At 44.4% G+C, this 18,925-nt stretch overlaps 1 protein-coding gene across 7 annotated transcripts in view; it reads right to left on the bottom strand.

Moving 5' to 3' along the window:
• Positions 1–18,925, bottom strand: part of RYR1 (ryanodine receptor 1) — a 246,068-nt gene that overhangs the window by 211,856 nt on the left and 15,287 nt on the right. For all 7 annotated transcript variants that reach the window (XM_030218373.1, XM_030218376.1, XM_030218375.1 and 4 more), the window contains exons 2-3: positions 3,695–3,814; positions 3,508–3,612 (exon numbers count right to left, since the gene is read on the bottom strand). In XM_030218373.1, coding sequence (XP_030074233.1) covers positions 3,508–3,612; positions 3,695–3,814 — 225 coding nt within the window. The remainder of the gene's footprint in view (positions 1–3,507; positions 3,613–3,694; positions 3,815–18,925) is intronic.

Raw genomic sequence — 18,925 nt, 5'->3', positions numbered from 1 at the left:
GATTTCCAAATTAACTTACTGCATACCTGCAAGAGGACAGCGTATGATGGCAGAGCGTGAGAAGGACATGGGCGTGTCACCATACAATGTGTGGAACTTGAAGACTCAATTGTGCACACTGCATGGTGCACTAAGGTGTGCCAACTTTCACCCGCCATTGACCTGCCATAAGCAGGTGCAACAACAAGCCTTTGCGCTAGTAATCAATAATGGCTTAACTGTGCCTAAGCGCAATTCTGGAATTGGTGCTAAGCGTAATCCATTGAGGCACCAAGTTATACAACTGCTCCAATATTGTTTCCCTAACTAAATCCTTTTCCTACACTCAGCACAATTTTGCTATAAATATGTGACCCGCTGAGCGAAAAGGTACCAAAGTGGGGTTACAAATAACAGAAAGAAAGGCTATAAAAGTTGGGAGGGGCAACTTTCAGTTTTGAAAGTTTGTGTTAGTAAAATGGGACTATGCAATTTTTTAAATAACTTTTACAACTACAAAGTAGTAAATTTAAAATGAATCAGAGAAAATATTTCTTCACTCAACGTGTAATTAAACTCTGGAATTCGTTGCCAGAGAATGTAGTAAAAGCAATTAGCTTAGCGGGGTTTAAAAAAGGTTTGGACGGCTTCCTAAAGGAAAAGTCCATAGACCATTTTTAAAATGGACTTGGGGAAAATCCACTATTTATTTCTAGGATAAGCAGCATAAAATGTATTGTACTGTTTTGGGATCTTGCCAGGTACTTGTGATCTAGATGGGCCACTGTTGGAAACAGGATGCTGGGCACGATGAATCTTCGGTCTGTCCCACTATGGCAATACTTATGTACTTATGGTGTTTTTTTATATTCTAAAAGGTATCTAAAGTGGGGTATGTGATTTCTAGGGTTACCTTCTTTTTTATTGATAAATGTTTCTCATTTTTTAAAGACATAATTAGTCCATACCCGAGGCTGAAATTTTGCAGGAATTATGCAGTTGATATCCCTCTATCTTGTGGTATGAATAAGTCACATACCCACTTTTAGAACCTTTTCACTCAGCGGGTCACATATTATATTTAGTACCATATAGTACACAAACCCCCTGATATACAGCCAGCGGCAGGCAGTGCAGTTAGCTGCCGCCATCAGAGCTCACCCCAGATATTCAATGCTGGGCCATTTCCGGTGTACAGCATTGAATATCTGGGGTGGGGGGGTTTGGCCACCTTTAACTTAACTGGCTAAGTGAATATTTAGCGCTGGCTGGCAGGGCTGGTCTTAGCAATTGCGGGGCCCTGTGCAGACCAGTTCAGTGGGGCCCCGCGCCCACCCCCTGCCTGCACCCTCCCTCCTGCGCCTACCACCATAAGCCATAACTTATCATAGTTTAAAAGGAGGTTTAGAGCTCTCGGAACCCCACCTCACCCTGTACCTTGATGTGCATTCACCACATTTCAGTAGAGAGCGGCAGACAGTGGCAGCAATTTTCATATCCCGTCAGCTGCCAAGCCCAGAGCCTCCTCACTGCTGCATCCCGTCATTGCGGAAGCAGGAAGTGACATCAAAAGGGGGCGGGACGCAGCAGCGCGAAGGCTCTGGGCTGAGCAGCTGACGGGATATGGAAATCGCTGCTGCTGCCTGATGCTCTCTACTGAAATGTGGATGCACATTACGGTAAGGAGCAGGGAGATGTTCCGAGACAGGAGGACAGACGTGCCAGAGATGCGGGGCCCTGTGCGACCGCCCCTTTCGCCCATGCCTAAGACCGGCCCTGCAGGCTGGTTGTTAATAGTGGGCAAAGATAGAACTGCTATTTAGGCAGTCCGATTTGCCCGCTAAACTTAGTCAGCCAGTGCTTGAATATTTGCAGATAGCTAGCTATATCGCCCAATATAGCCAATGAGTTGCTACGCACTAATATTCAGTTGAGCTAACCGGTTATCTTGTGCTAAATATTAGCACTTACACGGCTAAGCACTATTTAACCAGTCAGGAGCCATTCTTGGACGATTAAATAGCGATGAATATTGGGCCCAAAGTATCTAACATGTTTCTTTGGCAGAATCAAGTGCTTTGAGCACACGGGAAAGGACCCCCAAGTCTAGGACAACATTTCCCAACTCAGTCCTCAGGGCACCCAGCCAGTTGGGTTTATAGGATATCCCCAATGAATATGCATGAGAGAGATCTGCATACCAAGAAGGCAATGTATGAAAATCTCTCTCATGCATATTCACTGTGAACATCCTAAAAATCCAACTGGATGGGTGTGTCCCAAGGTCTGGGTTGAGAAGACTAGTCTAGGGAACTCAGGTCCTGCAGAGCGTAAAGTCCTTCAGCTTAGCTACCTGGAAAGAAATGAGAGCACTCCTCTAATGAGAGCTGAATGAGCCTGGCCTCTTCCCATAGCTCAAGGGTATGGGGCCCAGGCACAGGTGGGAGCCCCAGCAGGGTGGCAAGGAACAGCGGGAGGGTCCTTAGCAACCATGGAAGACCTACCCATTTATCCAGCTCGAGAGGCTAACGTAGAAAAGATGAAATCAGAAGCCAAAACAAAAAGAAGAGAGGTCAAAGTGCATTTAGCCCCACAGCCATGTCACAGCGCAAAATGCAGTGTTCCCAGTGCCTCCCTGTGTTGTGTGCAGTGCCCCAGTGTCTCCCCACAGCCATCTCCTTCTGCAGTGAAAGTGCTCCCATGCAGTGCTCTACCATCTCCTGCACATACAATGCCCTACTGCTTACCAGCAGCCAGTCCCTCTGCACAGTTTTCATTTCTCCTCATATTTACCTCACTGCACAGCTGCAGTGCTCCTAGTTCCTCCCTGTGCTGTGTGCAGTGCCCAGTGCCTCTACACAGCCATCCCCTTGCACAGTGGAAAAGTGCCCACCCCCGCAACCAGTCTCCATGCAGTGCTCCAATGTCTCCCCGTGCCACATATAGTACCCCAGTGCTTCCCAACAGCCAGCCCCCTGGACAGTATGCAACTCTTTACGTAGCATGCAGTGCTCCTAGGTTTTCCCTGTGCAGTGGTCTACTACCTTCCCCAAGCCACGTGTGAAGTGCCCCAATGCCTCCACAGCATGCAGTACCACCAGGATCTCCCCTACAGCTACCTCACAGGGCAGTGTCCCCTCATAGTTACCTCACAACGCAATCTACACTCTCCATGCTGTCCCCACCACCACCTCACAATGCTGTGTGCAGTGCTGTCAATGTTAACCACCTCCACACGCTCATCTCACATCATCATATGCAATGCTTCAGTGCTAAACATACCCCCGTCCAAAAGCCACGTCCCAGCACAACATGCAGTGGGATGTCCCTAGTGCTGTACCCTCGATTGCTGGATCTGCTACAGGCTAAAGGGTGCAGATCTTTCCATGAATACAGGTTCTGCAAAGTGGCTGCTTCAAGCAGCCCAGGTACTTCCTATCCCCTCATACAGGGCATATCTCTCTACCCCTGCCCACCACATCTGAGCATGCTGGTCTCGGCTATGAAGGATGAGTCTCCATCTTTTACCTCATTGACCATCTCCATGGTGTTGGCCAACATCTCCTGCAGGGCTCGCACTGACAAGGACTGCTCCAGGCTAAAGCAGCAGATAGCGAGATCTGGGGGTACATTCTGCACAAGGACAGAGAGGCATAGAGTGAGACATGAGAGCAATGTCCAAGACCCACACCCCATCTGCACCCCACTCACAAACCTGTGCATTGGAGGTAAATTCTAGGAAGCAAAGTCTATTTCCAAATCCTTCAGCACCCATGCACATTTTCAGCTGTTCCTTCAGGATGGTGGCGCTGCATTGCAAGACCACTTCATCTTCCTGGGGAGAAGAGGCAAGAAAGTAGGAGAACTCTTATTATCATGATTCGCATGATTTACACAGCACTATTCAGATACACATAATACATGGGCCCTACTGCTTGGAGCTTGCAGTCAGGTCAAGGCAGACAGGATAAACAACAAAAATAAGCTAGATAGCAAGGGCATGACTCCCTATCATTCCTCCCAACCAGCTCTGCCTACCCTTCCCTCTCCCAACAGGTCCAGCATCTCTCCTTCTCCCTACCCTTCTCCAGCAGGTACAGCATCTCTCCTTGTCCCTACCCTTCCCTCGTCCCAACCAGGTCCAGCATCTCTACTTCTCCCTACCCTTCTCCAAAAGGTTCAGCATCTCTCCTTCCCCCTACTACCCTTCCCTCACCCCAACCAGGTCCAGCATCTCTTCTTCCCAGGTGGGAATCAGCTTGGTGGGAGCAACGTTTAACCGAATATCAAGAATGAAGCAACCAAAACAACTCAGACAAAAAGAAGGATGCTGGTTATAGGAGAGAGGAAGACAGAGAGAGAGAGAGAGAGAGAGAGAGAGAGAGAGAGAGAGAGAGAGGTGTGCTGCTCATATGAGACGAGACAGAGAGAAATAGATGGATACAATAATACAGACTATCCTCCCTCCACCCAGTGACCCATAATTGAATTTTATGCAAAATCAGATGAGGAGTCAATGTAGTGATTTAAGGAAAGGTGTTGCATGATCATAAAATCACCAGAATTGTATCTACTGCAAAGACTCCTCCTCCCCTAGCATTACCTGGTGACCAATCATAATTGAGATACACAGGTTGTAGGGAGGGATCTGACTGGCACAGGAATTTGCAGCTAACAATGTACACACACAACAGGGAAAGATGTGGCCAAGGCATGGAGCAGGATGAGGGCAGCCCTCCTCGAAGGAGCCTTTCCCATGCTTTGGTATGGATCATGGAGCAGTTGGGAGAATTGGCTTCCAGGGATAGAAAGATGGAGATGGGAAGGAATGCCAGTGTTTCTGTGCTGAATCCAGACTACTCCAACAGCAATGTCACACTAGTGTGCTAAAACCAGAGAAATTCTACAGAAATATCACATTCTAGTACACAAAATCTAGAGTGCTGCCACAGGAACATTGCTGTTCTGCTGTTGTCTTTCCTAATTTTTTAAGTTGAGGCTACTTTGGGGCCAAAAGGTCAGAAAGAGAACGAACAAATATCTTTTCATGGGGAGTCATGACACCAACCAATGCATATCAACATCCATCCCCAACAATCAGCGTCTCTCTTGAACATTCCCTTACCTAGGTTTATGCCACCAGACTCTCTCTCCCTTCCCAACAAATATCTTTCCACGGGGAATCATGACACCAACCAATGCATATCAACATCCATCCCAAACAATCTGTTTCTCTCTTGAACACTCCCTTACCTAGGTTTATGCCACCAGTCTCTCTCTCCCTTCCCATCTCCCACCCCACCAGCTCCAGCATCTCTCCTTCTCACTACAATTTCGCCCCTCCACAGCAAGTCCAGCATTTTTCCTTCTCCCTGCCCTTTCCCCAGCAGGTCCAGATCTTACCCTCTCTCCCTTCCCTTTTCTCCCCCACAACGAGGTCCAGCACCTCTCCCTTTCTCTTCCCTAGCAAGTCCAGAATTTCTCCTTCCCCTCCTCTTCCACCCATGAGATCTAGTATTTCTCATCTCCCCTCAGCTCCCCCCAACCCCAACTCACCTCTGAAGTTTCAAGTTTAATAAGGTTTCATATACCGCTCTTAAGGCAGTATACAAAGCAGATTACAACGTGTATCACTCAGAAAGTAGAAAGGAACTACAATTCTTAGAGTAAAGAAGGGGAGAGAGGGTCAGAGTTGGGGTGCTGGTTCCCTGAGTCAGCAATCAGCGGGCAAGGCAGCAGCGTGCGATGGGCTATATGCTTCAATGAATAACAAGGTTTTAAGGTCTTGTTTAAATTTCGAAAATGAGCAAAGCACGAGTGCTGCCCAATTGCTCCTACCCCTAGCACCACTATCTTTCAAAATGGCAGCAGCTGTCCCTAGCAGTGCATTACATAAGTACATAAGTAATGCCATACTGGGAAAAGACCAAGGGTCCATCGAGCCCAGCATCCTGTCCACGACAGCGGCCAATCCAGGCCAAGGGCACCTGGCAAGCTTCCCAAACGTACAAACATTCTATACAATCAAGCCATTGTGACATCACTAATGAGGTTGGCTCTTATTGGTGGAATGAGCAACTATGACATCACAATAGGTTAAATCACTGCTCTATGTAATAAAAGTGAGCCAAGTAGAGGACATAAGTACATAAGTAATGCCACACTGGGAAAAGACCAAGGGTCCATCGAGCCCAGCATCCTGTCCACGACAGCGGCCAATCCAGGCCAAGGGCACCTGGCAAGCTTCCCAAACGTACAAACATTCTATACATGTTATTCCTGGAATTTTGGATTTTTCCAAGTCCGTTTAGTAGCGGTTTATGGACTTGTCCTTTAGGAAACCGTCCAACCCCTTTTTAAACTCTGCTAAGCTAACCGCCTTCACCACATTTTCCGGCAATGAATTCCAGAGTTTAATTACACGTTGGGTGAAGAAAAATTTTCTCCGATTGTTTAAAATTTACTACACTGTAGTTTAATCGCATGCCCCCTAGTCCTAGTATTTTTGGAAAGCGTGAACAGACGCTTCACATCCACCTGTTCCACTCCACTCATTATTTTATATACCTCTATCATGTCTCCCCTCAGCTGTCTCTTCTCCAAGCTGAAAAGCCCTAGCCTCCTTAGTCTTTCTTCATAGGGAAGTCGTCCCATTCCTGCTATCATTTTAGTCGCCCTTCGCTGCACCTTTTCCAATTCTACTATATCTTTCTTGAGATGCGGCGACCAGAATTGAACACAATACTCAAGGTGCGGTCGCACCATGGAGCGATACAACGGCATTATAACATCCTCACACCTGTTTTCCATACCTTTCCTAATAATACCCAACATTCTATTCGCTTTCCTAGCCGCAGCAGCACACTGAGCAGAAGGTTTCAGCGTGTTATCGACGACGACACCCAGATCCCTTTCTTGGTCCGTAACTCCTAACGTGGAACCCCACTAACTACCCTTCTCTTGACACTACTACTACTTGACCCTAACAATGCATTGCGACACACCACTAGGGGTCAGTCTGCCAAGCAAGGCAATCTTTGAGCATTGCCTTATTTGGCAAACTGATCCCCTAGACGTGTGTCATAATGCATTGTTAGGGTCAAGTACCACCATTTTGAAAGATGGCGGAGCCAGAGGCAGGGGCAATTGTGCATTGCTCCTACTTTTAGAGGTAGGTGGGGAGGTTGGAGGGGCCAGAGGAATGTCCACAGGGGCTCTGGCAAGTAGGTCATATACTGTAAATAAAATAATATTTAAGCAATGTACAATAATTTCAAGGTAAATAACAAAAGTCACACGAGGACAAAACACGGACATGCTCAGAGAAAGACCAAGAAGGAAAGAAATGACATTATCATCATAAAGGGAGCAAGGGGGAGGGCTACAGAGGAAGAGCAAAGGGCAAAGGTGCAATCAGTCACTGCCCAAGTATCATGGAACTGTTTACAAGGGGGAAAGAGTGGGAAAATGTCATTTATTTCATGCTAAAAAAAAGCCAGGAAAAGAAATAAGTGTAAAGGAAATGTTTGAATTTATTGAATGAAAGCTCAGCTATGAGATAGAGGGACAGGCTGTTCCAGACAGTTGGTGCAACACCAAAATAGGAATTCCTATTGACATCAAAGAAGACTGGACAGTGTGAGGGGATGACTAAAAGCTGGTGCTGGGATGATCGGAGCATTCTTTGTGGTTTATAAGGGATAAGCAGGAAGGTGAGGAATGATGGCAAGTCATACTCTAAGACCTGGTGAGCAATCATAATATCTTTAAATGGAATTCTGTAAACTACTGGGAGCCAGTGTTCGGAGAGAAAGTAAGGGGTGATATGACTGTAAATGAGTCGGGTGGCTGTGGATGGATTTGTGTCTACTGTAGGGTATGATATATGGAATTGCAGTAATCAAGACAAGGGATGACTAGGGCAACGAGCATCCAAAGAGATGTCAAGCTGGGACCGCACTGACTGAGCATATCTGCCGTAGATTGTAGTAGCATTTAGTGACAACAACAGAGACTTGGGCTTGAAAAAAAAGAGAGCACATGATCAGAGATTACAACCAATAGCTTCACAAATTCTTTAAGTGGAAGAGTACTAATAAAGAATCTATGAAAATATTGGGTGTAATCTTGATCATGCGCTCTCTAGTCAAGCCCAAACCTCTGCTGTTGTATACAGTTGAGGAAAAAGGTGAAGGGACATTATGTTTAAGCTCATTTTCAGATAACCAATCATCTGTTTTTCCCAAATCAGTAGAAATAGTCATCATAGAGGAAGGAGAGTGGAGGTCAAGGAGATAGGACTTGGATGTCATCTGATAAATGAAGGAAGAGAAGGGTTTGTATTAGGAGGAACAGGGGGAGGGGGAGAAATATACTGAATGGCTATATGTGGAAGAACACAGTGAGGCCATCAACATGACAGCGTCCCCTTGTGCAGCCACACAGATGGTACACCCCAAAAACCAGTCCAATCTCAATATTCAGAACATTTTTCAAATTGTCATGTAAGCCACATTGAACCTGAGTCCCTTTCGGGCTTATGTGGGATATAAATGTCATAAATGAATTAACATTCCCTTTGGAATACAACACTACAGAGGCAACCATCAATCCTCTGCTCATAAATAAAATACTGTTTTAACTAGGAAAATGGGCTTTGTGATTACTGCCCATCCTACACATAGGTAAAATCATGAGCATGTCAACAAGTGATTGTTTTTACCCACTGGGGTTCAGATGTTTTTCTGAGGCAGCCAAAGGTTGGGGAAGGCAGCTATGTAAATAACTTCAAATAATCAAAATTTTGCAGAGTGTTTTTGCCTCAAAAAATTATTAGCAAAATCAAACAAGTGCAAATTTGTGTTGATACTTTTAACTGGTGCACATAATCAAAGAAAAACTACCAAGGTGGTCTTGATATGATTTTTGGGGGTGAGTAATGAGATTTTGGAGTTAGCTTCTGGCAAATCCGATCGGTAAATACTACTTGAGGACTTTACAGAAGTGAAGTCAGTTTGACTATTTACCTCTAGAGTGTGCAAACTCCGGAGCATTCCCAAAGGGATAACTCACTATATATTTTTTCAAATTCAGAGCAAAGGAATAACCCACTATATATTGTGTCAAATCCATACACTCCCAAAAGGAATAACCCACTAAATATTGTGTCAAATCCGGAGCATTCCCAAAGAAACAGCCCAATATATTGTGTCAAACGCAGAGCACTCCCAAAGGGATAACCCATTATACTGTGTCAAATCCAGAGTATTCTCAAAGGAACCGCAAGTTATAGTATGCCATACCCATAGCCAGCATGTTTTTTCTAGCAAAAAAGGTGCCGGTACTCAAATGCCAGGCCACCCTTCAGGGGTGGGGTGATCACTGAGGGACCCACCCTACAATGGCCAGGCCCCCTGTAATCAGTCACAGAATCTATGACAAGGCAGAATTGGTGTGTGGAGCCTGAGCTCTTTCATTAAAACTTGGGGTCCTTGGGTCAATTTTGGCAGACAGTGGAAAAGGTGCCGGTACTCAGTACCCCCAAGTACCCCCTCAAAAAAAGCCCTGCTAAAGAGTGACAAGATTCCATGCAGAGTTTCAGAGTAGCAACATTCCATATGGAACCCCAAAGAATAGCAAGATTCCATGAAGAATCTCAAAGAGTAGCAACATTCCATATAAAACCCCAAAGAATAGCAAGATTCTGGAATGCTAAAGAACAGTATGTTTTTTCTAGCGAAAAAGGTGCTAGTACTTAAATGCCAGGCCACCCTTCAGGGGTGGGGTGATCACTGAGGGACCCACCCTACAATGGCCAGGCCCCCTGTAATCAGTCACAGAATCTATGACAAGGCAGAATTGGTGAGTAGAGCCTGAGCTCTTTCATTAAAACTTGGGGTCCTTGGATCAATTTTAGCAGACAGTGGAAAAGGTGCCGGTACTCAGTACCCCCAAGGAGCCCCTCAAAATAAGCCCTGCCCATAGCATTCCCAGATTTGGAGTATTCCCAAGGGATTACTGCCCTGTCATAGCAACATAACATAGTAACATAGTAGATGAAGGCAGAAAAAGACCTGCACGGTCCATCCAGTCTGCCCAACAAGACAACTCATATGTGCTACTTTTTGTGTATACCCTACTTTGATTTGTACCTGTGCTCTCCTGTGTTAAATATAAAGAAATACTGTAAGAATATTGCAGTGCACAGTATGGCAGGAACTGAAATATTCCGCCTCGGTGCTGGTTCTCCTCTCACCCTTCCCAGCAGAAGTTTCGAGATCTGGATTATTTTCGGCTCCTGCACCTGCTGCCACATTCCTTCTAAGTGCCGCCTTGCAGATAGTTTCTGCATTCCCCCTGTGGCCTGTGTCCCACATATTCCATTCCCGCCCTCTCCCTCTGCGTTGAGTCTCTGTCTCTTCTTGCCATTTAGTTTGTAAAGATCTCTCTTCTCCTCCATATCTCTAAAAGGATTTTCCCCCTATCGGAAGAGGATGTGAATACAGAATTGTAAATCCTGTCTCTCCCCTCAGTGACATATATCACTCATTTTTTCTCTCTCTCTCATTCTCTCTTTGCCCTTTTGGTTGGATGTCTCTATATACGTTCAGAGCCTGCCTCACTTCTCTGTGGGTTCAATGATCCCAGTGCATCAGGGTAGTCAGGAAATTATTGCAATCATCTGCCTAGTGCTACAGGTGTACACAGCACCTTACAGGCATGTATAATATGCAATTCCTGTCTCTTGTAGCACACAAACTAAGTTTAGTTTAAAATTATGTGACATATCGCTTTTCCTGGGACAACACAGCAGTTTACAACAATATCATCTAAAAGAGAAAAGGGGTGGGTGGGGCAACTGCTTTGGCATGCTCAACAAGAAAGGCAATATAGTAAACTCAAACAAACAACAAACCTTAAAAAACAAATAAAAGAAGCAGAATAAAAAAAAGATACAATAATACAGACCATCAACATTGACGAACAAAATATGAGGCCCTTAAGTTAAAACAGTGGGGCCAAATAGAAAGGGTGAGGCCTGAGGATAGTTCTGCTCGGGAAGCAGCCCTTGGATAAGGAAAGGCCGTACGCAGAATTAAAAGGTTTATGCATTAAAGGCGGCACCAACAAGGAGCATTTTTAGGTCCTGTGCAGGGAGACTATTCTGGACATTTGACACAGCCAGCCAGCCAGAAGGCAGAGAGTCAAGATGTAGCAGCGGAGGCGGAGGAGATGGACAACAGCAGCTTGCTTACTAATACTGTAGAAAGAAGGATGTAGGGGAAACGTTATGTATTTAAAACTCATGCATTTACCACAATACTGATTAAATTCATCCTATGTAGTTTCTATCATTTCATCCGTAAAAACGTACAACTCAGACTAACAATAATATTGAATGCACAATAAAAGAATAACTTTAAAAAAAGAAAATGAAAGCCTTATTAACTAGAAGGGTTTCGACGTTTTCCCAAATCAGTTTACATCTAACTGCCAGATCTCAGGTTCCAACTTATTCCATAAGGTGAGGGCAGTCACTGAGAAAGCCTGATGATAATATATTCAATTTTGCCCAAGTTTATCTCAATAATTACATTTTATGCTTACGTTTATCATTTTAGTTTTGGTCCTGTCAAAACTGCAAATGGTTGGTAACCCTAAATAGTATTATTTTTGTGGAATAATGTTTGATTAAACAAATTTGAACTTCACGGGGCTGAAAAAACCTAAGTTATACTCTAAAATTATGAACGTTTGTTTGGCTTCCGGTTGAGTAATCCCTCAAGTATAATTTTGGAAGAAAGGCAGGAGAGGGAAGATATGATAGAGACGTTTAAATACCTCCATGGCATAAATGCACAGGAAGTGAGTCTCTTTCAACTGAAAGGAAGCTCTGGAATGAGGGGGGAGTAGGATGAAAGTGAAAGGGAATAGACTCAGAAGTAACCTGAGGAAATATTATTATTATTAGCATTTGTATAGCGCTACCAGATGCACGCAGCGCTGAACAACTGACACAGAGAGACAGTCCCTGCTCAAAAGAGCTTACAATCTAAAAATACAGACCAACAAGACAATTAAGGGCGAGGGAAGTACTGGGTGAGAAGGAACAAGGGGAGGGCAATTGAGTAGTGGCTAGGAGCCAAAAGCAGTGGTGAAAATGTGGGTTTTCAGCATAGATACTTCTTCAAGGAAAATGTGGTGAATTTGTGGAATAGCCTCCCAGTAGAGGTGGTGAAGATGAAACCTGTACCTGAATTTAAGAAAGCTTAGAACAAGTACATAGGATCTCTAAAGGAGAGGAAGGGATAGTAGACGGCATGGATGGGTAAGATGAATAGGCCATATGGTCTTTATCTGCCTTCATTTTTCAATGTTTCTACATGCAGAATACATGGGATAAATGCAGAGGATCCCTATACAGAAAAAGGATGGAATCCAATTAAAGCAAAACTTAAATGACCACATAGCTGAAGTGAACTTTGATGGCAGCTCCAGAGGTTGGGAAGTAAGACTAATGCTGGGCAGATTTCTACAGACTGAGTTCCCTAAATGGCAAAGACAAATCAAGTCAGGATCAAGGCTGGAGTGAGCTTCAACGGCCATCTCTGTACTTGGAAAGCAGGCCCAGAGTCAGGCAGACTTCTACGGTCTGTGCCTCGACATTGGCACAGGGGAGAGAGATTTTAGTATGCCAATGTTTAATGATGAAGATTTGGAACCTGTGCAGAATGCCAGATAAAGTCTTGCCAGCTTGTTGGGCAGACTGGATGGACTGTGTAGGTCTTTATCTGCCAATATTATCTTACTACATTACTATATAGTAACATGGTAAATGATGGCAGATAGCGACCAGCATGGTCCATCTAGTCTGTCCAGAAAGGTAGCCAGGGTTGTACCTGCCACTCCATGCAGGCTCTCTCTTTTTTTCCTTTTATTTATCAAGCTATACCTGTTGTACAATGCCTTGAGTACATCTCTTCATGAAGACAGTTAATAAATCCCAATAAATAAATTGTTAATGACAGACCCTCCAACAATGAAATGGAAACAGAGGCTCAAGTCAGCAGACACAACAAGCGGATGCAAGGAGAAGACTGAAAAACTATCCAACCATAACATTTTATTTAACAACACAAGACATAAGTTAAAAACAGAGATCAATATGGCCTGTTTCGCCCACCGCTGGGCTGCATAAAACCTCAATTGTACTTTCTAACTTACTACTACTATAAATCACTTCTATAGCGCTATCAGTCGTACGCAGCGCTTTACAATTGAACATGAAGAAAGACAGTCCCTGCTCAAAAGAGCTTACAATCTAAATCAGGACAAACAGACAGGATCAATAAGGATAAGGGAAGGACAGACAGAAGGACACAAGGATAAGATAAAAGTGACAAGTCAGGAGTCGAAAGCAGCATCAAACAGGTAGGCCTTTAGCTCGGATTTGAAGGCAGCCAGGGATGGAGCTAGACGTAATGGCTCAGGAAGCCTATTCCAGGCATAAGTTGCAGCGAGATAGAAGGAGCGGCGTCTGGAGTTAGCGATGGAGGAGAAGGGTGCAACTACAAGAGATTTGCCTACTACTGTGGACTAGGAGAGATTTGCCTACTACTGTGGACTAAGCCCTTAGTCCACAGTAGTAAGTTAGAAAGTACATTTGAGGTTTTATGCAACTCACCAAACTCCTTCATAAAGCCAATCATGAAACACCAATAGATTCTGTTTGGTGAGTTGAAAGCTTAATCCTTCAAAACCTGTGCTTTTAGTGCAGTCCCATCTGTCTGGTTAGGTATGCGGTACCGGTAATGATTACCACCCATGCCAGAGTATCTTACAGGTCCACTCTGACTTCACCTATGGACTGCCCCGGCACAAACTGGATAGTGTAGCGGCACATCCCTACCTTTGCTGATTCTGTGTTGGCCCTTCCAATATTTTGCCAATGGTTCCAGTGGCCCACTGCCTAGTTCAGCGACACTGAATAACAGCTCCCAGCCTGATAATCAAGGTTTAAATAGACTGGGACATCTACCCCTAAGCTTGTACCTGTGGGGGGTTAGGTGATTAGTCTAAGATCACCAGGAACAGGAGTGGGATTTGAACTTGGCTTCCCTGGTTCTCAGCCTGCTGTTCTTCTACTGCTAAAAGATTGCTATTCATATAATTACTTCAGAGCCACTAAGGGAGCCAGCATGGACAGAGAGCGCTAGGCCTTCAGACCACACTGCCAGTCTATGAGCAGACGCCATTCTCTGGACATCTGAGCATTTGCCCATCACATCTTAAGGATATCACTAACTAGAGCAAGTCTATCACAGACAGACCACTATGCTTCTGCTGCTCAGCGCACAGATACTGGGACTCCTGGACGCCAACTCAAGCAAAGTGTTTCTAACAGTGGTGCCAATCCCATCCCATCCCATCCCATCCATTTACCAGTTCATCTAATCATTAACAACAAAGGCTCAGAAATTACCTCCTACCAATCTTGTTACCCTCCATGCTCTTCCCCTACCTCTTCTTCAATCGCCCCACTTCCTTACCTATCCCTATCCTTTCTCTCATACCTCTTTTATCCCATTTACCCTTGTTCATTTGTCCTACCAAATGCCTCCTTTGTTGATTCAGGTACTACAGATTGTATTCTCTTGTTACTATGTAAGCCGCATTGAGCCTGCGATGAGCTCGCGGGATACAAATGAAATAAATAAATCCCATTCTTGGCATAAGACTCTGCAGGCCAGAAGCACACAATACAAGCCTTCCTCAGCCACTGTTTCTCTCAAGTGAGGTGGAGGTAAGCCAGGGTGAAAGAGCTACTAAGAATTCAGGCCCCAACTATGGATGAAGATAGTTAAGAAACATACAGACACCAACAGATCATCTCCATATCACAGTCTCACACATACCCAGTGCTCCAGGAGCTCAGTGGTGCTGTGGAAGAAGCACAATTGGCTATAGCAGCGTTTCCCAAACTGTGTGCCGACCGACCTCCCTCCCTCCCGAACCACTATTGCACACAGCAGCAGCAGAAAAAACAAGCACGGTACTGCCGGTCCTCTGCCCCCGGAACTGGAAGTTCATATCAGCGGGGGAGGAGGACCAGCAGAGCCGGCAGCACAAGCCTGAAGGCTGCGGCGGCCCCGCACTTGTTTTTTTTTTTTTTTGTCGCAGCCAATAGGGGCAGGGAGTAGACGGCGTTCGGGACTCAGAGGCATCTGCTAAGGCGGTTGGATGAAAACAGGAGACGGGATGAAGTCAAAAAATTGAAGCCAATAGGTCTGTAGTCTCTGTTTCCATTCCCATTCAAAAAAAAAAAAAAGCAAGCAAACCTATGAGCTGCTGCATCCGAGATGTCATTCTTTATCATTGGTAGTGTTTTTTATTTAATCTCACTTATATTTTTAAACATGCCGGCTTGTGCAGCATACAGATGTACAAAGAGGAAGTATAATAATGGAATAACTTTTCATAGGATAAATCATAATCGGTGTGTTATTTGGAGGGGCTGGTTATATTGACACCCTAGCACTGATATATCTGTGCAGATAAAAAGATGGAGACCTGTGTGGCTAGGGGGGCCGGAGACCTGTGTGGCCCGGGGGTGGGCGGAGGTTGGGGGTGCCGTGAAAAGTTGCTCGGACACGAAGGGTGCCGTGAACTGAAAAGTTTGGGAACCACTGGGCTATAGATTTTAGATTTTAAATACCTATTTTTCCAAATCGAAGCTCAAGGTGAGTTTCAGGTACTGTAGTTACTTCTCTATCCAAGGAGGATTATAATCTAAATTGTATCTGAGGCAATGAAGGGTGATGCGATTTAGCAAACTTGCGAGAGATCCCTGGCTTCCCTAATTCTCCGCCTGCAGCTCTAACCACTAGGGAGAAACATGGAAACAATGTCTACTCCTGGGGGAATTCTGGGGCATATTTGCATAGAATTTTCCCGGAGTGCAGAAAGCACAGAATTTACCTTGTCCTGCAACAGATTTGCCTCTCAAATTCACCAGCTGTTGCAGTTTTGCGGTGTGCAATCAGTATGGGTAGGAAGTCCTGTACAGGTCTCACGAGACTTGAAAACAGTGCAGGATTATGAGGACCATTTTGATCACTCGCTGCAATATGCACACAGTGCAGGAAAGCCAAGGCAGCAGCTGCGTTTGAACCAGGGAAAGACCAGGTCATCCAACAATGATAGTGCTGAGAACGATGGAGTTTGGGAAGAGATGAGGAAGGTACTGGAAGAGCACAGGGCTAAAAATGGGAGAGGAAGCACTGGTTATGCAGAGCATGTATGGAAGAGGAGATAAGTTGGAGGAGACAAGGGGTATGGGATATATGTTGGGAGGGGGGGGGAGAGAGACAAGGTGGGGACAACAAAGGGTAAGAGGTCATAAGTACATAAGAATAGCCATACTGGGTCAGACCAATGGTCCATCTAGCCCAGTATCCTGCTTCCAGTAGTGGACAATCCAGGTCACAAGTACCTGGCAGAAACCCAAATAGCAGCAGCATTCCACGCTACCAAAACCAGGGCAAGCAATGGTTTTCCCCATATCTATCTCAATAACAGACTATGGACTTTTCCTCCAGGAACTTGTCCAAATCTTTTTTAAACCCAGATACTTTAACTGAAGTTACCACATCTTCCAGCAGCGAGTTCCACAGCTCAACTATTAGTCTTTGTACTTTTTGAAATAGTGAAGAATTGATTCACTTTTACCTATCCTACACCACTCAGGATTTTATAGACTTCAATCATATCTCCCCTCAGCCGTCTCTTTTCCAAGCTGAAGAGCCCTAACCTCTTTAGCCTTTCCTCATATGGAAGGAGTTCCATCCCCTTTATCATTTTGGTCGCTCTTCTTTGAACCTTTTCTAATTCCGCTATATCTTTTTTGACATACGGCAACCAGAACTGAACTCAATACTCAAGGTGAGGTCACACCATGGAGCAATACACAGGCATTATAATATTCTCGGTCTTATTTTGCATCCCTTTCCTAATAATTCCTAGCATCCTGTTTGCTTATTTGGCTGCCGCTGCACCCTGGGCAGAAGATTTCAGCATATTGTCTACAATGGCACCTAGATCTTTTTCTTGAGTGTTGACTCCTAAGGCGGACGCTAACATCAGGTAACTATGATTCGAATTATTGTTCCCAATGTGCACCACTTTGCATTTGTCCACATTAAATTTCATCTGCCATTTGGATGCCCAGTCTTCCAGTTTCCTAAGGTCTTCCTGCAATTTTTCACAATCCGAATGCGTTTATACAAGTTTGAATAATTTTGTGTCATCTGCGAATTTAATTACCTCACGCTTGGTTCCATTTTCTAGATCATTTATAAATATGTTAAATAGCACCAGTCCCAGTACAGATCCCTGTGGCACTCCACTATTCACCCTCCTCCCTGAGAAAAATGGCCATTTAACCCTTCCCTCTGTTTTCTGTCCAATAACCAATTCCTAATCCATAGAAGGCCACTGCCTCCTATCTCATGACTTTTTAATCTTCTCTGGAGTCTCTCATGAGGAACTTTGTTAAAAGCTTTATGAAAATCTAGATACACTACATCCAGCTCACCTTTATCAACATGTGTATTTACACCTTCAAAGAAATGAAGCAAATTGGTGAGGCAAGACTTCCCTTGCTTGAACCCATGCTGACTTTATCCCATTAAACCATGTTTGTCTAAGTGTTCTGTAATTTTATTCTTTATAATAGTTTCCACTATTTCCCTTGGCACTGAAGTCAGGCTTACTTGTCCGTAATTTTCAGGATCACCCCTGGAACCCTTTTAAAAAATTGGCGTTATATTGGCCACCCTCCAATCTTCAGGTATTATGGACAATTTTAATGACAGGTTACAGATCACTAACAACAGATCACTGCAGTATATCAAGTTTTCAATAAACAGAAAAACAAACGTAAAACATACAGTCTGTGCCCTGAGAATGGCAAGGACAAATCAAACTCGGGTATACATATAAAGTATCACATACCACATAAAATGAGTTTATCTTGTTGGACAGACTGGATGGACCGTACAGGTCTTTATCTGCCGTCATTTACTATGTTATTACTGTTACCAATTTCATGTTTGAGTTCTTTCACTACCCTGGGGTGTATACTATCTGGTCCAGGTGATTTATCGCTCTTTAACTTGTCTATTTGGTTCAGTACGTCATCCAGGTTCACAGAGATTTCTTTCAGTTCCTCCACATCATCATTCTTGAAAACCATTTCCGGTACAGGTAGATCTCTTGCATCTTCTTCCGTAAAGATCGAAGCAAAGAATTCATTCAATCTCTCCGCTATGGCCTTGTCCTCCCTGAGTGCCCCTCTTGCTCCTCCATGATCTAATGGTACTACAGATTCCCTCACAGGCTTTCTGCTTCTGATTTATCTGAACAAGGTGTTACTATGTGTTTTCGTCTCCGTGGCAAGATTTTCTCCATACTCTCTTTTAGCCTTCATGATCAATGCTTTGCATCTAGCTTGACAGTACTTACGTTGCTTCACATTTTCTTCATTCAGATCCTTTTTCCATTCTTTGAAGGATGCTCTTTTGGCTCTAACAGCCTCTTTCACGTCACCTTTTAACCACGATGGCTGTTGTTTGCCCTTCTTTCCACCTTTGCTAATACTTGGAATACATCTGATCTAGGCTTCCACAATGGTATTTTTAAAGAACGTCCATGCCTGATTTAAAGTCTTAACCTTTGCAGCCAACCCTTTTAGCTTCTTTTTAACCATTTTTCCTCATTTTGTCATAGACCCCCCCTTTCGAAAATTACATGCTGCTACAGTAGATCTCTTTAGTGACTTCACTCCAGATATCAGCTCAACTTTGATCAAGTTATGATCACTGTGAATGGAGAGGTGAGCTGTAGGAGACAATAGAAGGTAGGGGGAATGTGTAGAAGAAAAGATGAG

This window comes from Microcaecilia unicolor, chromosome 11 (assembly GCF_901765095.1).
Source record: "Microcaecilia unicolor chromosome 11, aMicUni1.1, whole genome shotgun sequence".
NCBI lineage: Eukaryota > Metazoa > Chordata > Amphibia > Gymnophiona > Siphonopidae > Microcaecilia > Microcaecilia unicolor.
The sequence above is the reverse complement of the archived record's forward strand: the minus strand, read 5'-3'. Positions and strand labels throughout refer to the sequence as shown.